The sequence below is a fragment of the Salvelinus fontinalis genome, chromosome 19 (assembly GCF_029448725.1).
Source record: "Salvelinus fontinalis isolate EN_2023a chromosome 19, ASM2944872v1, whole genome shotgun sequence".
NCBI lineage: Eukaryota > Metazoa > Chordata > Actinopteri > Salmoniformes > Salmonidae > Salvelinus > Salvelinus fontinalis.
The window spans coordinates 12792132-12817685 of NC_074683.1; the positions used below are offsets into that span (position 1 = coordinate 12792132).

General features: G+C 43.9%; 1 protein-coding gene across 8 annotated transcripts in view; it reads left to right on the forward strand.

Annotated features, from left to right (window-relative positions):
* Positions 1 to 25554, forward strand: part of adarb1b (adenosine deaminase RNA specific B1b) — a 187022-nt gene that overhangs the window by 150801 nt on the left and 10667 nt on the right. For 6 of the 8 annotated variants that reach the window (XM_055870828.1, XM_055870832.1, XM_055870831.1 and 3 more), the window contains 6 exons: positions 10992 to 11066; positions 15448 to 16373; positions 20159 to 20273; positions 20737 to 20905; positions 21178 to 21329; positions 22709 to 22877. In XM_055870828.1, the coding sequence (XP_055726803.1) occupies positions 11039 to 11066; positions 15448 to 16373; positions 20159 to 20273; positions 20737 to 20905; positions 21178 to 21329; positions 22709 to 22877 (1559 nt within the window). In that variant the 5' untranslated portion in view covers positions 10992 to 11038. The remainder of the gene's footprint in view (positions 1 to 10991; positions 11067 to 15447; positions 16374 to 20158; positions 20274 to 20736; positions 20906 to 21177; positions 21330 to 22708; positions 22878 to 25554) is intronic. The other 2 variants (XM_055870827.1, XM_055870826.1) reach the window with 2 other exon arrangements.

A 25554-nucleotide genomic window follows, 5' to 3' on the forward strand; every position in this document is an offset into this window, starting at 1 on the left:
GGGGCACGGCAGGGGCGATGTTAGGCGGCCACGCTCCTCTCCTCCCATTCCCCGGCCCATCAGTTTCAATCAGGCAAAAAGAAAGGCCTCCCTGTCCGCGAGGACCCCAGTCCATTAGGCCGCTGGTGGCCCCACGCGTGTACCCCATTATGGTGCATTACCTGGGTACCGCCACCAGGAAACAGGACAGAAAAAAACTGGACAGCAAAGCGAGAAAGATGAGCTCAGACATTACAAAAGCCCTGTCTGGTTCACATCTAATTATTTAAAAATTCCTTTCCTTCTCAAAGTAATCACTGATCTGCCATTGTTTGATATGTGAAAGTAAATTGTAGAGAATCTAGAAACATTGCCGTTGCCTAATGCCTATCCAATATCACATACAATTGAAGTCGGAGGTTTACATACACTTAGGTTGGAGTCATTAAAGCTAGTTTTTCAACCACTCCACAAATGTCTTGTTAACAAACTATAGTTTTGGCAAGTCGGTTAGGACATCTACTTTGTGCATGACACAAGTCATTTTTCCAACAATTGTTTACAGACAGATTATTTCATTTATAATCTACTGTATCACAATTCCAGTGAGTCAGAAGTTTACATACACTAAGTTGACTGTGCCTTTTAAAATGCTTGGAAAATTCCAGAAAATTATGTCATGGCTTTAGAGGCTTCTGATAGGCTAGTTGACATAATTTGAGTCAATTGGAGGTGTACCTGTGGTTGTATTTCAAGGCCTACCTTCAAACTAAGTGCCCCTTTGCTTGACATCATGGGAAAATCAAAATAAATCAGCCAAGACCTCAGGAAAAAAATGTTGACCTCCACAAGTCTGGTTCATCCTTGGGAGCAATTTCCAAACGGCTGAAGGTACCACGTTCATCTATACAAACAATAGTACACAAGTATAAACACCATGGGACCACGCAGCCGTCATACCGCTCAGGAAGGAGACGCGTTCTGTCTCCTAGAGATGAACGTACTTTGGTGCAAAAAGTGCAAATCAATCCCAGAACAACAGTAAAGGACCTTGTGAGGATGCTGGAGGAAACAGGTACAAAAGTATCTATATCCACAGTAAAACAAGTCCTATATCGACATAACCTGAAAGGCTACTCAGCAAGGAAGTAGCCACTGCTCCAAAACCGCCATAAAAATGCCAGACTACGGTTTGCAACTGCACATGTGGACAAAGGTAATTTCTATTTGTTTATTTGAGCTGTTCTTGCCATAATATGGACTTGGTCTTTTACCAAATAGGGCTATCTTCTGTATACCCCCCTACCTTGTCACAACACAACTGATTGGCTCGAACGCATTAAGAAGGAAAGAAATTCCACAAATTCACTTTTAAGAAGGCACAGAATGCCAAGCGTGTGCAAATCTGTCATTAAGACAAAGGGTGGCTATTTGAAGAATCTCAAATATAAAATATATTTTGATTTGTTTAACACTTTTTTGGTTACTACATGATTCCAAATGTGTCATTTCATAGTTTTTATGTCTTCACTATTATTCTACAATGTAGAAAATAGTAAACATACAGAAAAACCCTTGAATGAGTAGGTGTTCTAGAACTTTTGACCGGTAGTGTATGTATAAAAGATGATGGATATCTTTTAATAACATAATCTTTGATAACTGACAATCACCAAAATAAAAGCTTCTCCGGAATTCTCCGGAAGAATTGAAAATTCCAAAAACAATGAATTTAGGACTATAGATTTTGAGCAAAAGCACACAGCATTGGCCATGCCAAAATGCATAGAATTGCAGGAAATTAGATTTAAAACTGCAAACATTTCTCTCAGATCCATAAAGAAATTTGTCAAATTGCAGGAAGTTGGCTTAAAAATGCAAAAATGTCTCTACGCCGCCAATATGGGGGCCTCTAAAATGCTCTCTGAAATTCAGCCGCGCCGAAGGGCAGACCGCGCCACCCCTGCCACGTCCACCAACTAAACCCAAGCCCCTTTTTGTAAGGATGCATTTTAGAAGTGTGGAACAGTTTCTTAATTTATTTGAACGGTTGGTTCATTTTAGGGTATTAACTCTCTCTGTCAGTCTGCGTCTCTCTATCTGTGGTTTTAGAAAGGAAGACCGATTTCAAGTACTCCTGATATCAAGCTTTTGACCCAAACTGTAGGATCTCTCCACTCCCGTTCTAATCTGCTCCAGGTGCCATAGTAAGGACTGAGGAGACAGTACGGGATGTACACGCAGCCTTACAATCGGGGTCAAATTAATTTCCTTCCCAGTCAATCCCAAAGTGTAATTGTAAAATGTAAAATCAATTGCAAAATTCCCTTGAATGTCCAGTTCAACTGTTGAACCAGAATGACCTGAAAAGATAACTATTTGTTTTAGAAGCCCTCTGTGTCTTTTGCATCTGTTGTAGTAACTATCCTCCATCAGCGTCAGGGGTACGTCCCAAATGGCACCATATTCATGATATAGTGCACACTAGTTTTAACCAGAGCCCTAAAGTTCCTGCTCAAAAGTAGTACACTATATGGGCTCAAACCGCAAATATAAAGTTGGGGGGTGGGGTAGCTGGAGAGTTATGGTATGGATTGGAATGGAATGCATGCACTGACCACTGCACCTATCTGTCTGTGTTAGGCCCTCTGAGAGCATTGGTGACAGACCACCCCTTCACCCTATTCCCTCTTTCCTATAGCCATTCATCATAGTCTACTTTCTCTCTTTTTTTCCCTTTCTTCTCATTTTCACTCTCATTTCTTCCTCTTGCTCCCTGTCAGCCCCCCTTGTCTTCTGCTCACTCTGCTCTCACCGTTCTGTCTATTTTCTCTTTCTTACTCTCTCCCCCTCATATTGGTTCATATTCTCTCTCTCTCTCTTCATGCCCCCCCCCCCCCTTTCCCCCTCACTGACTGGCTCATTCAATCATGACTCCCAATGGCTCTTGTTGGCCTGTGACCTCCAGGGGAAGGGGACCTTAAACTCCTAGATGAAGTGTACTTCCCATCCTCCCAAGGCTGGGTCAGCGCGACGTTGTCCCTAGTATCTCACTGCTTTGTCGAGTTGTCTGTTTACACGTCCCTAGCATTTCACTGCTTTGTCAAGCTTTTTACGGTAGGGAACCAGCTACTGTATATTTTGAATCCAGTGGATCAGCTCTAGTCTGTGCATAGGAAAGAAAGGTGTAGTTGTGCTGCAGAAGCATCCAGGGTGACGGAGCATCAACACTCAGCTCAGCCACCAGCTAGCTACAAGGGCTTCTGCCAGCAGCTCAGCACTACCTATCCGCATATTTCACTGCTTAAATGGTCCACTGGCCTGACAGACAAATAATGAGTATATGGATGTGGGGGCTGGGTGTGGATAGGGAGGGATTGAAGGGGGGAGGGCGAAAATCTTGTCTATAAAAAGAAGTGAGGAGATGTTATGGGGGGGAGGTGAGGGTTGGGTACAGGTGAGGTGAGGTGGGAAGGGGAGCGGGGTGGCGGCTGTCATCGTCCCCGGCGTGTCAGCAGGTGCTGGGCGGTCGGTCACTCGTCCTTGCCTTGATGGACTCTGGGAGGTAGCGAGCGGCCATTTACTGGCCCAGCCTGCCAGGCTGGGGGATTTCATGTCCCCGCGCTCGGCTGATTTATGACTACACCTGAAGGAAAGCGGAGGGAGGGAGGGAGGGAGAGAGAGAGGGTGTGTGTATATGTATGTTAGAATGAGAACACATGAGAAAAGTTTATGAAACTGAGAGGGTGCGTGTGTGTGTTAATACGAGAAAGCAGTGTGTGTGTGTGTGTGCCTGCACCATATTTTTCACTCCCATTATAACCTGCTCTCTCTCCTGACCCGCCACTCCAGCGGACCTCTGAAAGGCAATCTCACATAAAACCATCAAATAAAAAATTCATATTGATACTCTGTCTGTGTCTGTCTCTCTCTCTCCCCATCTATCCACCTCCAAGTCCTCCACATCAGCACCCTGGTGATGTACTGCCCACTGTCTAATATTAAAGTCTAGAACACAATAAAAGACGGTCTAATCCTCTGCACCTCCATCTCTTCTAAGCAGACCTCCTGCTTTTAGCACTTCACTGTGTACTGAAAGCATTTCAATCATTGCGGTGCTCTAAAAATCCAAACCTTTATCCTGAGATTTTTATTTTGCTGTAAGAATACATATTTGGATGTCTTTCTTGTGGGAAGAAAGTTAGTTTCCCCTTATTCCCGGAAACTCACTGATAGAGATTTTGATTGAATAGTGCTCTAGTATATATGGTTTGCACATGTGGCAGTGGTCCGTTTGTGTAGAGCAGTCTAAATTGGTGTGTCTCTGTCCATGGTCCTGTTCCGTTAGCCTGGTCGGGTGTGTCTCTGTCCATGGTCCTGTTCCGTTAGCCTGGTCGGGTGTGCAGTAAACATTGTCGTTTGTTTGCGTTTGCGCATTGTGGCGGCAGGTAGACTAGTGATTAGAGCGTTGGACAAGTAACCGAAAGGTTGCAAGATCGAATCCCCGAGCTGACAAGGTAAAAATCTGTCGTCCTGCCACTTGACAAGGCAGTTAACCCACTGTTCCTAGACCGTCATTGAAAATAAGAATTTGTTCTTAAATGCCTAGTTAAATAAAAATGTGAAATCAAAAAATAGTTTCTCTGTTTGATAGACCCAGAGCTGCCAAAGACCAATTCTGTCTGTGTGTTAGAGAGGATCCCTGCGGTGTCGTCAAGTCTCTCTCTGCTGTGGAGCTACCTGGGAACAGCTTTGAAAGGCAGCAAACGTGAAAGTTCAAATTTACATTTACATTTAAGTCATTTAGCAGACGCTCTTATCCAGAGCGACTTACAAATCAAACTTCATTTGTCACATACACAGAAGACAACAACTGTAGACCTTACTATGAAATGCTTACTTACAAGCCCTTAACCAACAGTGCAGTTCAAGAAGAGTTAAGAAAATATTACCAGATAAACTAAAATAATAAAAAGAAACACAATAACGAGGCTATATACAGGGGTTACCGGTACAGAGTCAGTGTGCGGGGGTACAGGTTAGTTGAGGTACTATGCATAGATAATAAACAGCGAGTAGCAGCGGTGTACAAAAAAATGGGGGGGGGGGGTCAATGTAATAGTCCGGTGGCCATTTGAATAATTGTTCTGCAGTCTTATGGCTTGGGGGTAGAAGATGTTAAGGAGCATTTTGGTCCTAGACTTGGCGCTCCAGTACCACTTGCCGTACGGTAGCAGATAAAACAGTTAATGACTTGGGTGACTGGCGTCTCTGACAATTTTATGGGCTTTCCTCTGACACCGCCTATTATATAGGTCCTGGATTGCAGGAAGCTTGGCCCCAGTGATGTACTGGGCCGTGCGCACTACCCTCTGTAGTGCCTTACGGTCAGATGCAGAGCAGTTGCCATATCAGGCGGTGATGCGACCGGTCAGGATGCTCTCGATGGTGCAGCTGTAGAACTTTTTGAGGATCTGGGGACCATGCCAAATCTTTTCATTCTCCTGAGGGGGAAAAGGTTTTGTCGTGCCCTCTTCACGACTGTCTTGATGTGTTTGGACTATGATTGTTCGTTGGTGATATGGACACCAAGGAACATGGAACTCTCGACTCGCTCTACTACAGCCCAGTCGATGTTAATGAGGGCCTGTTCGCCCCGCCTTTTCCTGTAGTCCACGATCAGCTCCTTTGTCTTGCTCACATTGAGGGAGAGGTTGTTGTCCTGGCACCACACTGCCAGTTCTCTGACCTCCTCCCTATAGGCTGTCTCATCGTTGTCGGTGATCAAGCCTACCACTGTTGTGTCGTCAGCAAACTTAATGATGGTGTTGTTTGGCCACGCAGTCGTGGGTGAACAGGGAGGACAGGAGGGGACTATGTACACACCCCTGAGGGGCCCCAGTGTTGAGGATCAGCGTGGCAGATGTCTTGTTGCCTAACCTTACCACCTGGGGGAGCCCGTCAAGAAGTCTACTTACATTTGAGTCATTTAGCAGGTGCTATTATCCAGAGCGACTTACAGGAGCAATTAGAGTTAAGTTCCTTGCTCTAGGGCACATCAACAGATTTTCCACCTAGTTGGCTCGGGGATTCAAACAAGCGACCTTTCAGTTACTGGCCCAATACTCTTAACCACTAGGCCACGTTGCTGCCTTCAGAGAAGAATTCTCCTCTCCAACAAAAAGCCGTGGCAGAGCAGGATCTTGAAAAGTGGCTTATTTTTGGAGACATTTGTCAGAATGCTGCTAGTTTCTTCTGTCTTCTGTGTTTTTTTTCTCTCAAAAAGGTTGTTTTGATTTAGCCTACAGGAAATTACAGTTAGAGCGGTGATGGAATCCCGGTAAAAGGTGGCGTTACCTAAGTGCTATGTGCCTCGTTGCTCAATCGAAATAAAGAGCAAGCCATTTAGGGTGAATTACAATGTGGTGCTTCACGGAGAGAGCCCCTGACCTGAGCTTTCCTGTCATTGGACCAATAAAAAACAATCAAATTGTCAGTAGACCAAACACAAGCCATCACCTTGTCAGTGGATCAATCAAAAAACACCCTTTCATTGGACCATTTACACCTATGCCACTGCCAAGGCTGTAAATAATGTTCTGCTTTGTGGTTACAGGTTGCAGACCTTTTTTTTCTCCTGTAAATATGCCCATAGAAATGTATACGTTGAGCTTTTTCCATTATGGATGGTACTGTAGATGTGAATTGCAAACTTGTTGGACCTCTTTGCCTGTTGCCTTAAGGTATGAAGGAAGTTGGTTTTACCGGACAGAAATGAACTTCTTTTCATGAACCTCAGCCTTCATGCTCTCTTCCTATTAAGTTACTCCTCCTCCTCTCAATCCCCCATCACTCAACCTCCATCAGCGTTTGGCTGGACTGTTTGCCTCCCGCTTTCTATCAACGGCAGGCCAGTCCTGCGCTCTCTGTTTTAGGAGAGATAATGATTCTCTTTTACCGGGAATAGGATTGCATTTTCTATTTCTCCTCCCTCCCACCCCTCCTCTCCCTCCCCCCTTACCCTCTCGTCTGTTCCTGCGGCCGGGGCTCCCTCCACGGAAGCGCCGCGCTATCACTCCACCGCAGAAAAAGCGAGGGATGAAAGACAAATCAAAACACCTTATTTCCCTCAGTCCCTCACGCTGTCGAGATTGAATTTGAGTTTTCTCATCTTTTCTCTCCCTCCCTTGGCCCAACCATCCACTCTGAAATACTTCTGAAACCAGCCACATTCACAACTTGTGGGATTGGGTATCGTTTGGGCATGAGGATTAAAACAGAGAGGAGCACAAAGCAAAAGAACTCAAACCCGACTGCATAGTGATCTACTTGGTCAGCCGCACATCTTTAGCGTTGAGACCGAGGGGTTGACGTTAACATTGTTCTTTACCTAAATTGTTATGGCAATAGTTCTAGTTGTGTCATCAATTATTGTATCAATGACTCTCCTCCCTTATTTTCCATAGCCAGAGTGGAACACTGATATGACAGGTAATCACTGACACTAATTTGAATGCTAAAGAACATTCCATTGAATTGTAGAACTTTGGAAGGAATTTCTCTTTAAAGAGCCACTGAACACACCGATTGGCACGTGTGTGTTTCTGTTGCTTATTAGAAAAACAAGATTTCAGTCTTGGAGGTGTGTTTCCTGACCGATTCCGCATTTGCTTAACGCGTTTGTCCCCCATGAGACACTGTAGACGCCGAAGCCTATTTAACTTTTTCAAAATACCCAGAATGAATCTAAGATAACATAAGAAATCTGTAATTCATTTTGAGGTTTTTGCCGAGTATGTTTTAGTTGCGCATCTAACTAAGGTGTTTGGTGCAGTATTTCTCAAGTAAAAAAAAAATGTGTGACGTGTTGTCTTCTGAAAACAAAGTCGGCGCTGCTGGGCAGGTCTGTCTTACTGTCTATGCTATTGGATAGAGACCAATCACCGCAGCTGTTCACACCATGTTAATGGCAAATGGACATCATCAAATCAAAACCCTACCTTCATTTACCCGTTGTGACGCACCGATGTTCCAACCTCCGTTTCAGACAAGACTCATTTTATGACCAAATGTATCCTATTTACACTTTGTAGTCAGTTTTGACACTAGAATTAACTGCTTCTGACTTATATTGATGCCACTTGGGCCATTTTCAAAGGGATGTGTTGCTTTTTAAAGGCAGTCACTGTTTAAATCTGGTATGGGAGTTGAGACCTGGTCAGGATACTCTCTATTTCAATAGCTTTAATAGCTATTGACCTGTGTGGAGCGGGGGAAAAGCAGCTGGTTAAATGCAGCCTATGTGAATTGACTGTGGGCAAACACAAAAGCAGCCGTGCTAATACTGGCTCTATCCAGGGCCCGAGCTGACCAGTTAGCACCCTGCTACCCTGGCCTGGCAACCTTCAGCTGGCTACTGAGGCATAAAGAGGCGCCGTTAATGTCCTAACAGACGTTTCCCTCAGATCATCTGCAGGCGACTAATTAGTTAGTTAGTCTAAATGACCACTGACCAGACAGGCTTCTGGTTCTGCCTTGGTGTTCACACAGCCGTAACTCACCACTGGATTTCATCCTCCCTTTCCCTCAGCCGGGTCTTTATGAACGCTGTAGATGCGCCGGTCGTAGATTGGATCCGATCTCATGGTCGCTAACCGATTCATGAGCCAAGAGGCGAGGCGGCTCCGCGACCTCAAATCAAAAGCGACGGGTGCACGAGCCAGCCTAAATGGGCAAATCTACCGACCTGTAATATCCAAACAGGCATTTAGCGCCCAGACCTTCGGGTGGAATAGAATAGATGGCGGGGAGGTGCAGGAAGCAAGGGGGGTCATTGAACGAAGGAAGGACACCTGGCTGTAGTTTGGCTAGGCTACCTGAGACAAATGATCCCCCCCCCCAACTAACCCCCTCCCAAACTCCTCTCACCCCCCACCCCTTTCATTTTCAATTATGGGGCGGAATATGAGTCTTTAATAGGGTAATAATTGTGCTAGCATATTTGCTGTCACCCACCATAAGCCAAGATTAATTAGGCCATTTAGTTTAGCTTAAGAAAGCGTCCGCTGTGAGGAATGGTGCATGGAACCAAGGCAGAGAGCTAGATTCAGCACAGTCTTCTCCCTATCATACGTCATCACAGCTCGCTCTCTCTCTGGTTTGTCATGATTCTGGCACACCTGCTTCACTTTTCTTGTCTCTCAGCTGTTCTTGTCTGTAGTTTCAGTGACCGTGATCTTAGACTGCTGCTCATGTGCGTATGTGTGTTTCCTGTTCCACTCACCTCTTGACTACTAGGAAGTTATTTTAAAGGCCTTTATCTGTGCAAGTTTCTGCGTATTTGTGTATTTTATACTACACTCTTGGAGAACTGGCTACTCGGGTGAATGGTGCTTGTTTAATAAAGTTAGATCAACGCTGAATCAATGTCTGCAAGATCACATAATTATATTTTTTATATTTTGTTCTAAATTTGTGATACACAGAATGTCCCCCTTAGGTTACATAGATGCCCCAAGACTGACAACCAGCACATTGGACTGGGGAAAACAAACTAGGTTACAAGAAGAAAAATAATCCCATAAGAGAATGTGATTATTAACAAAGAGCATTGTTTTCTTGACCAGAGACAAACTAACCACTCCCTTGGGTGTTGTCAAGATCGTTTGTTGAATAAATGGACCAAGGCGCAGCGTGCGTAGAGTTCCACATCTTTAATAATGAAACTCACAAAACAAAACAATAAACGATACATGACGCAAATGCAGTGCTCACAGGCACTACACAAAAACAAGATCCCACAAACAACAGGTGGGAAAAGGCTGCCTAAATATGATCCCCAATCAGAGAAAACGATAGACAGCTGCCTCTGATTGGGAACCATACCAGGCCAACAAAGAAATAGAAAACATAGATTGCCCACCCTTGTCACACCCTTACCTAACCAAATAGAGAATTAAAAGGATCTCTAAGGTCAGGGCGTGACAGGTGTTCATATCTGGGCCTGGATCTGGGCTATGTTCAAGATCAACACTACATCATTTAAAACTGAAATTGGAAGGTTTTTTCCAAATTTTACTGACGTAAACTTGGTGGCAATATTTTGGTAATATATTTAATATAATAAAATAAAATCAGCAAATTTGGTAACAACCTTATGTCAAATGCTACGTCAATTAATTTAAAAGGTTCTGAAAACATTGTTTTTCTTCGTTTTTGAATGTCCTCAGAGTAATAAATAATGCCTGCTGATAGTAGATCATGTTCCTCTTGAGATATTTAGTGCTCACAGGTCACCCTTCCGTTCTACTGCGTATTCTTGGTCAACGACATAAAGATTTCAGTATGATCGCAGTAAAGATCTGTGTATAGATTCCAGGTCTTTCCTTGATGACTGATTGGTTCTCTGCAGGTGAATGCAGCTTTTGGCATCTCGCACAAATGCCAAGTGCATGAACCCAATTCTGCTCAGCTAGAAATCCATTGGCTTTGCTGTACTGTACAACTGTCTGTGTACTGTAGTGCATTTTCTACTGGAGGATAAATGGCTGTGTGTGTCACGCCCGGCTAAAAGGCCTGTCCATGTCAATAGCTGTATATCTCCCGGCAGGCAGCTGGAAATGAGGTCTAATCGGACGGATATTAAAGTCACAATAGACTGCTCCCGACTATTACGACCTGTCAGCACCGGGCCCCTCTCTCTCCTCTCTCGCCCAGATTAGTTTCCACCTCTGAATATTTATACACTCACCGTAAGCTTAACCTGGCTGTGTCATTTTCATCTCACCACACCGGGTGTGTGTGTGTGTCTGTGTACATATGAATATTTAGATTTTTATACACTTTCTGCAGCCCCTGCCCGTAGGGAAGAGACCCTGACATTTCCCCAACATTTGGTCCCCTCTATTATAGTTATACTTGTTTGTGTGTGCACATGGGCCCGTGTGTTAGTTGTGGTGGAGACATCTAGGTTGAGTTTGACTGACCGTCCCTTCCTCTCGTGTTGTTCTCAGGTGGAGCCGGAGCCAGGCAGCCCCGGGCCCAGCAGAAGCTCTTCACCATGGACGTGGATGAAGAGGAGAACATGAGTGAGTCTGTCTGTCTGTCTCTTTGTCAAATTGTCTGTCTGGCTGTCCATTTGTTCGCTTACCTGATCCCCTGTCTAGACACACACACACGAAGGACACACACACAGTGCATATACAAAACTTCAGAACTTGATATTCCCACCACAAAAAAAACTTGAATAAATGTCCTTGGATTCAACTTATTGCTCTATGCACACCCTTAAAAAAATCTTAGCCTCCCTCACATATTCAAATTTAATTGGACATTTTTGAAGGAATCTGAGCCCTGAGCTCCAGCAGCCATGCCGATGAATTGAGTGTCTGTCCCTACATCCCCACCACTCTGAACAGACAGAGGAAATGGCTGCCTGCCCTATCCCAGGATTAAATGGATGGTTACCATTGTAGTCACTCACCGGTTTCACACTGAAGACCTCTGACAATGTAACCTTAGATCCTTCATTACAATCGGCCCGTTTCCGTATTTAGATTTCCCCTGATAAGCAGGTATGCAATGAAGTTCAATATCAATCCAAATCTTAGGGGCATTTTTCCAGAACGCCAGCAACTGACTCAAGGCAGAGGGGAACATTTCATGGAGTTCTGATACTGGAACTGTTGTTGCGTGATTTATCTCCAGACTTGTGAGACACTTTCAAGATGGCTACTGTACAAACAAATATTGCTCTGAGCAATGGAAATGTGTCATTTACTTGAACACTAGGAACAGTTCATCTATTTTTGTATACTCAGTCTTTGCTCACATTCATACCAGCTGCATGCCAGTTTGAAAAACAGTGTTCCAAACATACCCACTGATATTCTCACTGACATTCAAGATACTGTACATTGAGAGAGGCGTAAACCTAAAAAGATGATGAAAGTACTCCACTGAAATCGGCGAGACGTTTAAGTCTTCTGTAGCTATATCGCAATAAAAGTCATTAAATATTAATTGACTCATCAAGTCAGCAATTTCATGTAATCCCATGACCACTCCTTTTAGCACTACCAATCTTACTATGAACAATTCTTTGAACAATTCTCTGAAATGAATCCATCCATCAAAATAGATGAGAATGTCACCTCTCCGTGCTATATTTCGTGTGATAATTTTCACAACCTGCTCCTGTCAGATTCCCTTCTTTTTAGAAAATGGCAAAAGCCACTTCTTCATTGTACAGTACCGGTATTCATGCCTTTGGGTCATTTTCCTTTGTACTTATTTCCACAACCATTGCTCACACACCCTTGTTGAGATTCCTTCCTTGTGCATGGTTACCCCACAGTCCATTATTCTGTACTCAATGTGTCAATGACACTCCCCACTTCAAGACCTCCCACTCATACACATCCATGTTACACTAATATACAGTTGAAGTCTAAGTTTACATACACTTAGGTTGGAGTCATTAAAATTCGTTTTTCAACCACTCCACAAATTTCTTGTTTACAAACTATAGTTTTGGCAAGTCGGTTAGGACATCTACTTTGTGCATGACACAAGTCATTTTCCCAACAATTGTTTACAGACAGATTATTTCACTTATAATTCACAGTATCACAATTCCAATGGGTCAGAAGTTTACATACACTAAGTTGACTGTGCCTTTAAACAGCTTGGAAAATTGCAGAAAATTATGTCATGGCTTTAGAAGCTTCTGATAGGCTAATTGACATAATTTCTCCCAGCGAGTCAATTGGAGGTTTACCTGTGGTTGTATTTCAAGGCCTACCTTCAAATTAAGTGCCTCTTTGCTTGACATCATGGGAAAATCAAAAGAAATCAGCCAAGACCTCAAATAAAAATTGTAGACCTCCACAAATCTGGTTCATCCTTGGGAGCAATTTCCAAACGCCTGAAAGTACCACGTTCATCTGTACATACAATGGTACGAAGGTATTAACACCATGGGACCACGCAGCCGTCATACCGCTCAGGAAGGAGACGCATTCTGTTCTGTCTCCTAGAGACGAACGTACTTTGGTGCGAAACGTGCAAATCCATCCCATAACAACAGCAAAGGACCTTGTGAAGATGCAGGAGGAAACAGGTACAAAAAAGAGTCGTATATCGACATAACGTGAAAGGCCGCTCAGCATGGAAGAAGCCACTGCTCCAAAACCTGCAAAGACTACGGTTTGCAACTGCACATGTGAACAAAGATTGTACTTTTTTGAGAAATGTCCTCTGGTCTGATGAAACAAAAATAGAACTGTTTGGCCATAATGACCATCGTTATGTTTGGAGGAAAAAGGGGGAGGCTTACAAGATGCAGAACACCATCCAAACCGTGAAGCATGGGGGTGGCAGCATCATGTTGTGGGGGTGCTTTGCTGCAGGAGGGACTGGTGCACTTCACAAAATAGATGGCATCATGAGGAGGGAAAATTATGTGGGAAATTATGTGGATATATTGAAGCAACATCTCAAGACAGTCAGGAAGTTAAAGCTTGGTTGCAAATGGGTCTTTCAAATGGACAATGACCATTGTATACAATAATACTTCCAAAGTTGTGTCAAAATGGCTTAAGGACAACAAAGTCAAGGTATTGGAGTGGCCATCACAAAGCACTGACCTCAATCCTATAGAAAAGTAGTGGGCAGAACTGAAAAAGCGTGTGCGAGCAAGGAGGCCTACAAACCTGACTCAGTTACACCAGCTCTGTCAGGAGGAATGGGCCAAAATTCACCCAACTTAAGTTAAACAATTTAAAGGCAACGCTACCAAATACTAATTGAGTGTATGTAAACTTCTGACCCACTGGGAATGTGATGAAAGAAATAAAAGCTGAAATAAATCATTCTCTCTAATATTTCACATTCTTAAAATAAAGTGGTGATCCTAACTGACCTAAGACAGGGAATTTTTACTATGATTAAATGTCAGGAGTTGTGAAAAACAGAGTTTAAATGTATTTTGCTAAGGTGTATGTAAACTTCCGACTTCAACTGTATATATTAATGCACATATGTAGACATATTGCATTTTGAGTGGCACACAAGTGCACATTATAAGGATAATATGTATTAGTCTATGTATATATATATAAGAGAATTGGGAAACACGTGAGAGCAGGATTCCTATGTTTTGTCTTGCTTCTGGGATGCATTTTAGTATGCAGAAACTTGACGAACATCGCCACCTGTCAGAAGCTAAGGATTCTGTGTTGTTCAGAAGTCGTTGGAAACCCCAACAGAGCCTCCGAAGAGCTCTGATCTCACAATCTCAGAAACCTTTAGCCTCTTATGTAGTTCATCTCGTTTGAAAATGCGTTAATATACTATTTTGGGGTTTCATATTTTTATTTTCTTAAGTAGAGCTCTGTGTTACCAAGAGGCAAGTAACAGATATCATAGAAATGAGGTTGTATAAAGATGACATGAGTGGATCTAAAAGCGCTCTGATACTGGCACCAAATCTCAGGTTGGACCCTGCCATCCTTGTCAGACTTTGTTGGTCTTGCCGGAATGTGTCCTTTTTCCTTGCTGTTTTTCCCCCCTCCTTTTCTTTCCTCTCTGCCTGCATCTTATGATACCCAAACTCCACCTCACACTCTTCCCTGCACCCTCCATCCTCCAACTAAACCGTTTCATTTGCACTGCCGGTTCTCTCTCCCCTGAGTACCGAAAGGAGTAACCTATCAAGCCTTTGCTGGAGGATGTTATAAATGAAAATTTTGCCAACATTCCATCCACTTTGCCAACAGGACCTGGTGATGTGTGCTCCTTACAATATTCTAGAGCTGCAATTCCACTATTATGAGAGCTAAAGCACTAGCTCAGCACTCTAGGATATAGCGCCAACCTATCATTAAAGCAGAAAGAACAGGTCATAACATCTGCCCGTAAAGTAAAGATCAGTGTGTACATATGCGTGTGTGCGTACCCCAACTCTTCCACATCTTTCTGCCTGACCCCTCCCTAAACTGACAAATATTAACCAAAACCCTCCCTGACAAAAAAGGCCAGGAAACGCAAATAGTTCTCTCTTATGTAGAGGGAGGAACTCACTGTTGTTGTTGTTATTCTGGCCTGATTTTTACAATATTTCCACATCACTGATTTCCCCATTGATGTAATAATTGCATGTATTATATAGATGAAATCCCTCTTGCCATGTTATAAAATCCAAGAATGTACTGTCCTATCAATATTACAATTTATATTTATGACATGTGCTTCGGGCTATTTTTCTCAAACGTAATTTCTAAATGGATTTTCTTTTTAGATGTATGTTTGATCCTTTGTTAAATGTATTATCAGTTAAGCCTCCCTACCAAATAAAGATAACACACATCACCAGGTCAGTTCCAAAGAGTGATATAGGAATCTATACATTTTACATTTACAAGATCCTGCAACGAAGGCGTTGTAAGTTACTCTTTCTGGGCACCGCAGGTTCGAGCAGCACCGACGTAAAGGAAAACCGTAACCTGGACAACGTCTCCTCCAAAGAGGGGGCAGCTGTAGGCGAGCAGCTTCCCAATGGCAGTGGCGGGGGCAGCAGGAAGCGCCCCCTAGAGGAGGGCAACAACGGCCACACGCTGTCCAAGTTCCGGGCCAAGAAGCGTAAGAAAACACCGGGCCCGGTTCTACCAAAGAATGCCCTTATGCAGCTGAATGAAATCAAGCCGGGGCTACAATATAAGCTGCTGTCTCAAACAGGTCCGGTCCACGCTCCCGTGTTTGTCATGACCGTTGAGGTCAATGGGCAACTGTTCGAGGGCTCAGGTCCGACTAAGAAGAAGGCCAAGCTGAATGCGGCAGAGAAGGCCCTGCGCTCCTTTGTCCAGTTCCCCAACGCCTCCGAGGCGCACCTGGCTATGGGCCGGACACTGACAGTCAACACGGACTTCACATCCGATCAGGCCGACTTCCCAGACATGCTCTTCAACGGGTTTGAGACGCCCGCACCACCCGAGGACTCCTTTTACCTGGGATCCAATGGCAGCGGCTCCTTAAACTCGCTGGGAGAGTATCCCCTGCCCTCCACGCCAGGTGCTAACCTTGCCCAGGCGCCGTTGCCCCCTCCCTCCTCCTTCACCTCGAACTCGAGCGGAAAGAATCCCGTCATGATCCTCAACGAGCTGAGGCCGGGCCTCAAGTACGACTTTGTGTCGGAGAGCGGTGAGAGCCACGCCAAGAACTTTGTCATGCAGGTGTCGGTGGACTCACAGCAGTTTGAGGGCTCTGGACGAAACAAGAAGTTGGCCAAGGCCCGGGCCGCCCAGGCAGCCCTCTCAGCCCTCTTCAACATGCAGCTGGACCAGACACCCTCCCGACAGCCCATCCCCAGAGAGGGACTGCAGCTCCACCTACCCCAGGTAAGAGCCCAAACTTAGGTCACTCTGAACAAGCCAACTCTGCCCCCAGTCAAGGCCCTTTTTAAAACAGGACATAGCACATAGAATCTGCTGTCGCTGACCATTTTTAATGGAAAAGAGTGTTTTATACTCTACATGTAATGTTTTCAGGAACTGAGCAAAGGCATCAGAGCTTCCCCAGAAGCCAAAACACTTATGCAAGGCTTTCTCAAACACTGTTGTGATTTGGGATTTTTAAATGGGAGTGCATTACACATTTAGGAATATGTGGATATGTTTTGGTCAAAGAAAGCAATCTGCTGAGAATTTCAGTGTTTGAGAATAGTTCTCATGTCATATTTTAAACTGGGAAAACGTTCAATAGGCTTATGTAGTTTTAAAGCTCTGAGGACACAGAGGTATTTTCACTACCGGAATGAACAATATCCCTCTTGTTGATTTCAGTTAGACATCCTTTTGAGATATTACAAACGACAACATCCGAAAGCCTTTTAAACGCAATGCCTTTGAGCTAATCTAAAGAATCCCAGTATCAGTCGCATGTCTTCACTACCTCCATATCTTGAAATATTTTCTTTATGAAGTCCCCAGTGGAACGGTTACTTCTCTCTTGCCAATCATCGCCGGGTTTGACATTCATTGAAAATGAAGATGAAATGATCAGGCCCGACGGATGATGGAAGATGAGACGGGAGATGAAAATGTGCGGCGCTTCATCAGTGAAACAATTGTGAATACGTGCGAGACATCTATTTACACATCTCCTAATTGGGAGCAGAGAACGCCAGGCGATATCATACCTTTATCTTATTTAGCATCGCCTTTTTTAGTTGTGTTGGGGGGGAAAAACAGTATTGACTGTCCAGGCTATTTCTTACCTAGATGTGAGACCTATTCAAGTTGATGCACTGTCAGTGGTTCTCAGAGTTTAGAGTTAGGGTTAATTCCGTAGGAAACTTGAAATACAATTATTTCAGTTAAGTCATGTTTTACGTCACTTGTTAGCCTAAATAAAAGAGCTATTTCTGAAGATGTTGTTTTTAACACTCTTGTATGGAGAAAGACTTTCGATATCGAATGTGATTTTGCTTCAAATGTAATATGATGATGCGGTGCTACTCACAGGTTGTTGTGGGAGAGAGCTGGGTCTAGGGCTTGAGGCTGCGGTTCGGGCTAGGGATCAGTGACGGTTTATTGGGGTGTTGTAGCTGGAAGTCAGACTGCATCTAGATCCACTCCCTCCCTTAGGCTGGATTTGCACTCCACTAGGCGTGCTCCGTAACCACTTTGTGACTTTCACACGGAGGTCTCCACACTGTGTTTTGCTACTTGGAATGCTTGGTGGAGTGTAAACCCAGGCTTAAAGGTGCTCAAAGAAGGTCTCCCTTTCCAAAGACTGTCAAAATTCTAGCGCTGGTTCAGTTTTATATGAATTGGGGGGTGAGGATGGGGGATTGGTGTGCGATTTTTTTCCCATCACAGAAGTGACCGTCAAAATTGTGCCAGTGTGTGCAGAGATAGTGCCGTCTGGACAGGAAAGCAGCTTGTGGGGCACACTGTCAACGGCTTCAATTGTCCTTTCCCCCCCGAGGAACATTTCCCGCTTTCTTTCTTTACTCTCCCTCCACTTGTCATCGGTCTGCTTCCTTCAACCCGGCAGCTCGTGTCAACGATGCTGCACCCGCTAATTGGTCTATTAATTCTCTGTCGGTTAATATTTATTAAATGTACCTTCAACCCAGCTGAAGCGGTCGCTCCATATGGACAGGGCTAATTGGAAAATCAGGAAAACATGAGTGATAGAGTACTCTGTTTTTTATTGCCAGAATGGAATTGTTTCACTGTTTTTGGCTGTCTGTTTTGTCCCACGACGGATAACACAGACGTCCACACGTTTCTGTGCTGCCTGCAACCAATTCCCAGAAGTCAAATTATCCCACTCCAACCGGGTGACTCTGAAGTACCGGGGAAGTAATATTTGGACTAATCTTTTTAATTTGTGCCTATTCAGCCGTCGCCTCTCCTTGGCTGTAATCATTTTCCTCTTTATTAGTAAATGGATAAAAGCGAGCAAAAGGAACGGCCACTGTCAAGGAAAAGAGATGTGTTAAGTCCATTCGAGGCCCCTGCTGAGATTCGATTCTATATATGCCGACTATAAGACTTTTGGCTCAAATGAGGACAACTCACATTTCTGTCCTTAATATTCTTCACCATGTTTTTGTCAGTGAAAGGGTAAGTGGATTTTCTTTTCATGTGGCGAAGGGAACCACATGCTAAAAACAACTAGATGCACTTCAGCCTCAATCCAGTTTTATTGCATTGCTTTTTAAGTTATTTTCTCTTTAGGCAGAACACTACATGACCAAAAGTATGTGGACAGCTGATCGTCGAACATCTCATTCCAAAATCATGGGCAGTAATATGGAGTTGGACGTCCTTTTGCTGCTAAACAGCCTCCACTCTTCTGGGAAGGCTTTCCACTAGACGTTGGAACATTGAAGCGGGGACTTCCTTCTATTCACCCACAAGAGCATTAGTGAGGTCGGGCACTGATGTTGGGCGATTAGGCCTGGCTCACAGTCGGCGTTCCAATTCATCCCAAAGGTGTTCGATGGGGTTGAGGTCAGGGCTCTGTGCAGACCAGTCAAGTTCTTCCACATCAATCTCAACAAACCATTTATGAATGGACCTGGCTTTGTTCACAGGTGCATTGTCATGCTGAAAGAGGAAAGGGCCTTCCCCAAACTGTTGCCACAACGTTGGAAGCACAGAATCGTCCAGAATGTCATTGCATGCTGTAGTGTTAAGATTTTCCTTCACCGGAACTAAGGGGCCTAGCACGAACCATGAAAAACAAACCCAGACCTTTATTCCACCTCCACCAAACTTTCAGTTGGCACTATGCATTGGGGCAGGTAGCGTTCTCTGGTCATTCTGCCAAACTGGATTCGTCTGTCGGACTGCCAGATGGTGTGATTCATCACTTCAGAGAAGGCTTTTTCACTGCTCCAGACTCCAATTGCAGCGAGCTTTACACCACTCCAGCCGATGCTTGGCATTGCGCATGGTACCTTAGGCTTGTGTGATGCTGCTTGGCCATGGAAATCCATTTCATGAAGCTCCCGACAAACATTTCCTGTGCTGACGTTTGGAACTTGGTAGTGAGTGTTGCAACCAAGGACAGACGATTTTTACGTGCTTCAGCACTCGTCGGTCCCGTTCTGTGAGCTTGTGTGGCCTACCACCTCGCGGCTGAGCTGTTGTTGCTCCTAGACGTTTCCACTTCACATTAACAACACTTACAGTTGACCGGGGCAGCTCTAGCAGGGCAGAATTTTTTTTAACTGACTTGTTGGAAAGGTGGCACCCTATGACGGTGGGTGCCATGTTAAAAGTCACTGAAAGTCTTCAATAAGTCCATTCTACTGCCATTATCTGTCTATGGAGATTGCATGGCTGTGTGCATGATTTTATACACCTGTCAGCAAAGCCGAATCCACTAATTCAAGAGGTTTCCACATACTTTTTTGTATATAGTGTATGTGAATACACTGACAGGTGACGACTAGTGCTTGAGGGTGTCTACTCTGCTTAGTAAGTCCACATGGCTGACTTTGGCATGTGTGCGTGTGGTGGAATATGATGAAGTTGCTGCTAGATGCTGATCTTAGGTTGAAGTTAGAGCTTTGATGTTTAAGGATTTGGGAAGGATAAACTCATTCCAAACAGGCAGCCTCTACCTGAAGCTTGTGCTTGTTGTGTTGCGTGTCTCACCTCTACAGGTTCTCGCCGACGCCGTCTCTCGCCTGGTGGTGGACAAGTTCAGCGAGCTGACAGACAACTTCACCTCGCCCCACGCGCGACGGAAAGTCCTGGCGGGAGTCGTCATGACAACAGGTACGCTTTGTCACTCCGCCTAATGGGAACTTGACGTTCTCCACCCTCGGAGCGTTGCTGTTGCCGTCGAACAGTACACCACTAGATTTGTACAGACCATAAAACCCCAGCCATACTGTCTGCAGGAGGCTAATGTGTGTAGATGGGAGGAAATGAATCTTCTTAGCACCACCTGTCAATCAGGGTGCACATCAAAATCTTCCTTTTGAGGGGTCCATGTCCATGACTGATGCTGCTGTTTATCATTGGCTATGTTAGCCTAATTTTCCTCATACAATTTACAAAAATGTAAATTCACGAGTACACGCATGCACATATTTCTAAAAGCCTACATGTCCCTTATCAAAAATACAATAAAATGTCAATGAAATGGCATAATGATAGAAAAGTATCAACAATAAACACAAATGGCTTTTATTGAATGTAAAGGTGGATTTTGAACCTCTCTGATCCCCACCCCCAGGCACGGACGTGAAAGAGGCCCAGGTGATCTGCGTCTCCACGGGCACCAAGTGCATCAACGGCGAGTACATGAGCGACCGCGGCCTGGCGCTCAACGACTGCCACGCAGAGATTATCGCCCGCCGCTCGCTCATCCGGTACCTCTACGCCCAGCTGGAGCACTTCCTGAGGTGAGAAGTTAGGCCATATGAAAACACAAACACACAAAATGGCTCCCATTTTGAATTAGAGTTTGTTTGTTGAAGCCTTCAGGGGGACATGGAAGTCCTAGTAAAAGTTGAATTTGTATTTAGTCGTAAAATTGAGTTCACGGTTGCAATGTTGCTTCAATTGCAGCATGGCATTCCTTTTTTTGTTCTTGCTTCAGCTGATTTCTTTTAGTTGTTTTTGTTTTCTGTGACATTTGGAGCCACTGCCAACCCCTTCACCCTCTGTCTCCTAGCAACAACAAGGAGGAGCAGCAGAAGTCCATATTCATGCGCTGTGACAAGCGTGGCTACCGGCTAAAGGACAACGTCCAGTTCCACCTCTACATCAGCACCTCGCCGTGCGGAGACGCGCGCATCTTCTCGCCGCATGAGGCCGGCATGGAAGGTATGAGGCGCACCCTCCTCCCCGTTTACCTGTGACACTAGTAGATGTTACCAAACCTCTTGCTGACCCTTCTTGTGCCACAATGTACAATGATGGCATGATTCCTGCCTTCTTCATCAGGTGCATATGTCTGGCTATCCGGGCGCCTGCACAATGCTTTTCGATGTGAATGCGTTCTGCCCTTACATTTATATGAACCCTAATTATCTTCTACTCATTGATACATTTGCGATACGCCCTCATATAAACACGGAAACAGCATTTCCGACCATACGCTTCTTGTTCTTAACCGAATGCAATTCGCTGAACTATCTCTTAAATGCTGATTGTGATTCACTCATTGATTCCATATGACTGTAAGCTTATAATGCCAATGGTTTAAATTCCGATGCTAAGTGAACATGTACAAATAGGGCCGTCCCATTAGTTTTGGTGGCATGACATCTTTAGTGACCTTGTCCCATGTGACAGCCAGACTCAATCAACCCCCACGTCAACTCAGTCTCCATTCCCCTCACTTAGGTAGCTGACACATTTTTTAAATGTAATCTTACGCTTGTTGAGAATTCCATATCGGAGCTTGTTTATTTTATTCAATTAACTCCTGTATGTTTTCCTCTTATGCCTGGTTTCATTTAATTAGAATTTAATTTTGAATGTCCAAATGCGCATTACAAACCCATTTCAACAAGTCTATTAATTAGTGGGTCTTTGTCCATGTCTCCTCTCTCTCTCTCTCTCTCTCTCGCTCTCTCTCTCTGTCTCGCTCTCTCTTGCTCTCGCTCTCTCTCGCTCTCTCTCTCGCTCTCTCTGATTACTCACCCTCTTAATATGTCACATATAAACGCTTCTGTCACATTGTTTGCCGGCATACGCAAAAACACAAAAGGAAATACCCTTGTACAATTAGTCAGTGGATTGATTTGGCTTGTTAGCCTTTTTGAATTACTTTCCAACATGTAGAAATGCTGTGATTAATCCAATGAAGTTGTATTTAAAGTTATTGTCTTTTGTATCCTTCGCACTGTCGAGATGATTTGGTGTCACATGCCCTAGAAGACCACATTGGAAACAAGTATCTTGACTCTTTTGTGTATGTATCCTCAACAATTTTGGTATATGCATCTTTTGCCTGGTGTAATATTTTATGCATTTTAAATTGTCAAATAAAATATAATTAAATCTACTGTGTTAAGAGTCTACAGGCGGCCAGGATCGCTTATATATTGCTGGTACTGATCATTAATGGCTTATTGGCCGCATTCCTGAAAATGTTGATTTTTATGTGACACATTTGAAAGAAAATACAGAAACTGACTGAAACTGGTTTAGGGTTAATCCATTCATCCCTCTGTCTTTTCCTTGTCCCCCTCCCACAGACCAAGGAGACCGCCACCCCAACCGGAAGGCACGGGGCCAGCTGAGGACCAAGATAGAGTCTGGGGAGGGGACCATCCCTGTGAGGACCAGCAACACCATCCAGACATGGGATGGGGTGCTGCAGGGCGAGAGGCTGCTCACTATGTCCTGCAGTGACAAGATCGCAAGGTAACATTGCCTTGTATCCCCTTTCGGTATCCTTTTCACCACATATCCTCCTCCAAAGCCGGCAAGATTGTGAGACACCATGTATGAGTGGTGTGGTTCAGTTTGTTTCAATTCAACAATTGAATTGGACATTAAACAGTGTTTATATGAATTTGACTCTAATTCTTGCCCAATATTTGTACTTGGAAGTGCAAACCTTACAGTCAGTAAGCTGCTGTTGTGGTAGATACAGCTATAGTATATAACCAGAGTTAGGCTATTGGTGTCTGTGTTAAGGTGTTCGTTAAGTTGATATTAGTGCAGGGTGCGGATTCACCCATAAAGTTACGGTGGTGTCTGCCAATGTGCGCTGTGGTAATGTCACGGAAGGAGACAGATAAAGAGGTGTCGAGACACACACATACAGACAAGCTCACATACACACACACACACACACACACACACTGTCTTCCTTCAGTGTGCTGTGACAGCGGGCTCTGGCATATCTACCCGCTACCCCAAAGAACTTCACCTACACACACAAGAACACACACACACACACAAGCAAACACATGCACATACACACATATCATGCATTGATGTAGAGTATCTATCAGCCACTTCCACCCATATAGCAGACTCAGCGTTGCCTCTTTAATGCATATGAATCACTGATGTATATTAACCCTGTATTGCTGATTCTATGTATTGGCCAGTGAGAGGCTTTGAAGCCACCGGTCGGCCATATTGGCACTCCCCAGAAGAAGCTGGGTCATTTCTAGATCGCATACAGCTTTTGTCAAATTTGACGTCAAAAGTAGAATTCTTTTTTATATTTTAGATAACCCTAACCCTTTTCCTAACGTTAACCTAATTATCCTTACCTGCTACTACGTTAATTCTCCTAACCTTCTGTGTAAGTACATTTTGACAAAAGCTGTATAACTTCTAGACTAAACCAAGAAGCAGCTTTTGAATGGAATTCTACAGTATTTCAAGTAAATGTTTCAAGGACAAAATTACATGTTTTTAAGTATGTTTTTGTTGTAGTGGAGACAGTAACATTAGTACTTTCAACAAATTATACTTTACGGAAAATATTTACATGTATTTCTTAATATTTTATTTTTATGTTAGCTCACATAATATAATTATGCATTAAGGTGTCTGTAATAGAATAAAAGTGGCAAAAACAAATGTTACATTAATAAATGCATTTCTATAGCTTCCAAAATATTTTTTACAATGGTGGGGATGTGTCAAGATGGAGGCACGGTGGCTTTAAAACAGCGCCCTCTGACAGTCATCTAGTGTACATATAAATCATTGATAGGAAAGGCTTAATGCTTGATTAATAACGGTTTGGTCAAACTAGTTCTTGATGTACTTCTGTAATTGCAATCATTTAGTGTGTTTTCAGCTAGTTTTGTTAAGATTGGCCTATGATATAGTGCAGAAATTGCATCCAAGTACAACAATAATATTGTACAAATTATTAATGGAGGATTGCAAAGTTGCGTAGTGGCCTGGTTTTCTAGAGCAGTTAGTTGTTTAATACAGTACCAGTCAAAATTTTGGACACCTACTTATTCAAGGGTTTTTCTTTATTTTTACTATTTTCTACATTGTAGAATAATAGTGAAGACATCACAACTATGAAATAACACAAATGGAATCATGTAGTAACCAAAAAATGTTAAACAAATCAAAATATATTTTATATTCTTCGAAGTAGCCACCCTTTGCCTTGATGCCAGCTTTCCACACTTTTGGCATTCTCTCAACCAGCTTCATGAAGAATGCTTTTCCAACAGTCTTGAAGGATTTCCCACAAATGCTGAGCACTTGTTGGCTGCTTTTCCTTCTCTCTGCGGTCCTAACTCATCCCAAACCAGTCACCCAACCTCAATTGGGTTGAGGTCGGGTGACTGTGGAGTCCAGGTCATCTGATGCAGCACTCCATCGCTCTTTTTCTTGGTCAAATAGGGCTCCTGAGTGGCGCAGCGGTCTAAGGCACTGCATCTCAGTGCTAGCGGTGTCACTACAGATACCCTGGTTCGAATCCGGGCTGTATCACAACCGACCGGGATTGGGAGTCCCATAGGGCGGCGCACAATTGGCCCAGCGTTGTCCGGGTTTGGCCGGTGTAGGCCGTCATTGTAAATAAGAATTTGTTCTGAACTGACTTGCCTAGTTAAATAAAGGTTAAATAAAACAAATAAATAAAAATAGCCCTTGCACAGCCTGGAGTTGTGTTTTGGGTCATTGTCCTGTTGAAAAACAAATGATAGTCCCACTAAGCGCAAACCAGATGGGATGGCGTATTGCCGCAGAATACTGTGGTAGCCATGCTGGTAAAGTGTGCCTTGAATTCTTAATAAATCCCGGACAGTGTCACCAGCAAAGCCCCCCCACACCATCACACTTCTTCCTCCATGCTTCACGTTGGGAACCACACATGCGGAGATCATCCGTTCACCTACTCTGCGTCTTGCAAAGACATTGTGGTTGGAAGCAAAAATGACAAATTTGGATTCATCAGACCAAAGGACAGATTTCCACCAGTCTAATGTCCATTGTTGTTTCTTGTTTCTTGGCCAAAGCAAGTCTCTTCTTCTTATTGGTGTCCTTTGGTAGTGGTTTCTTTGCAGCAATTCGTGAAGGCCTGATTCACGCAGTCTTCTCTGAACAGTTGAGA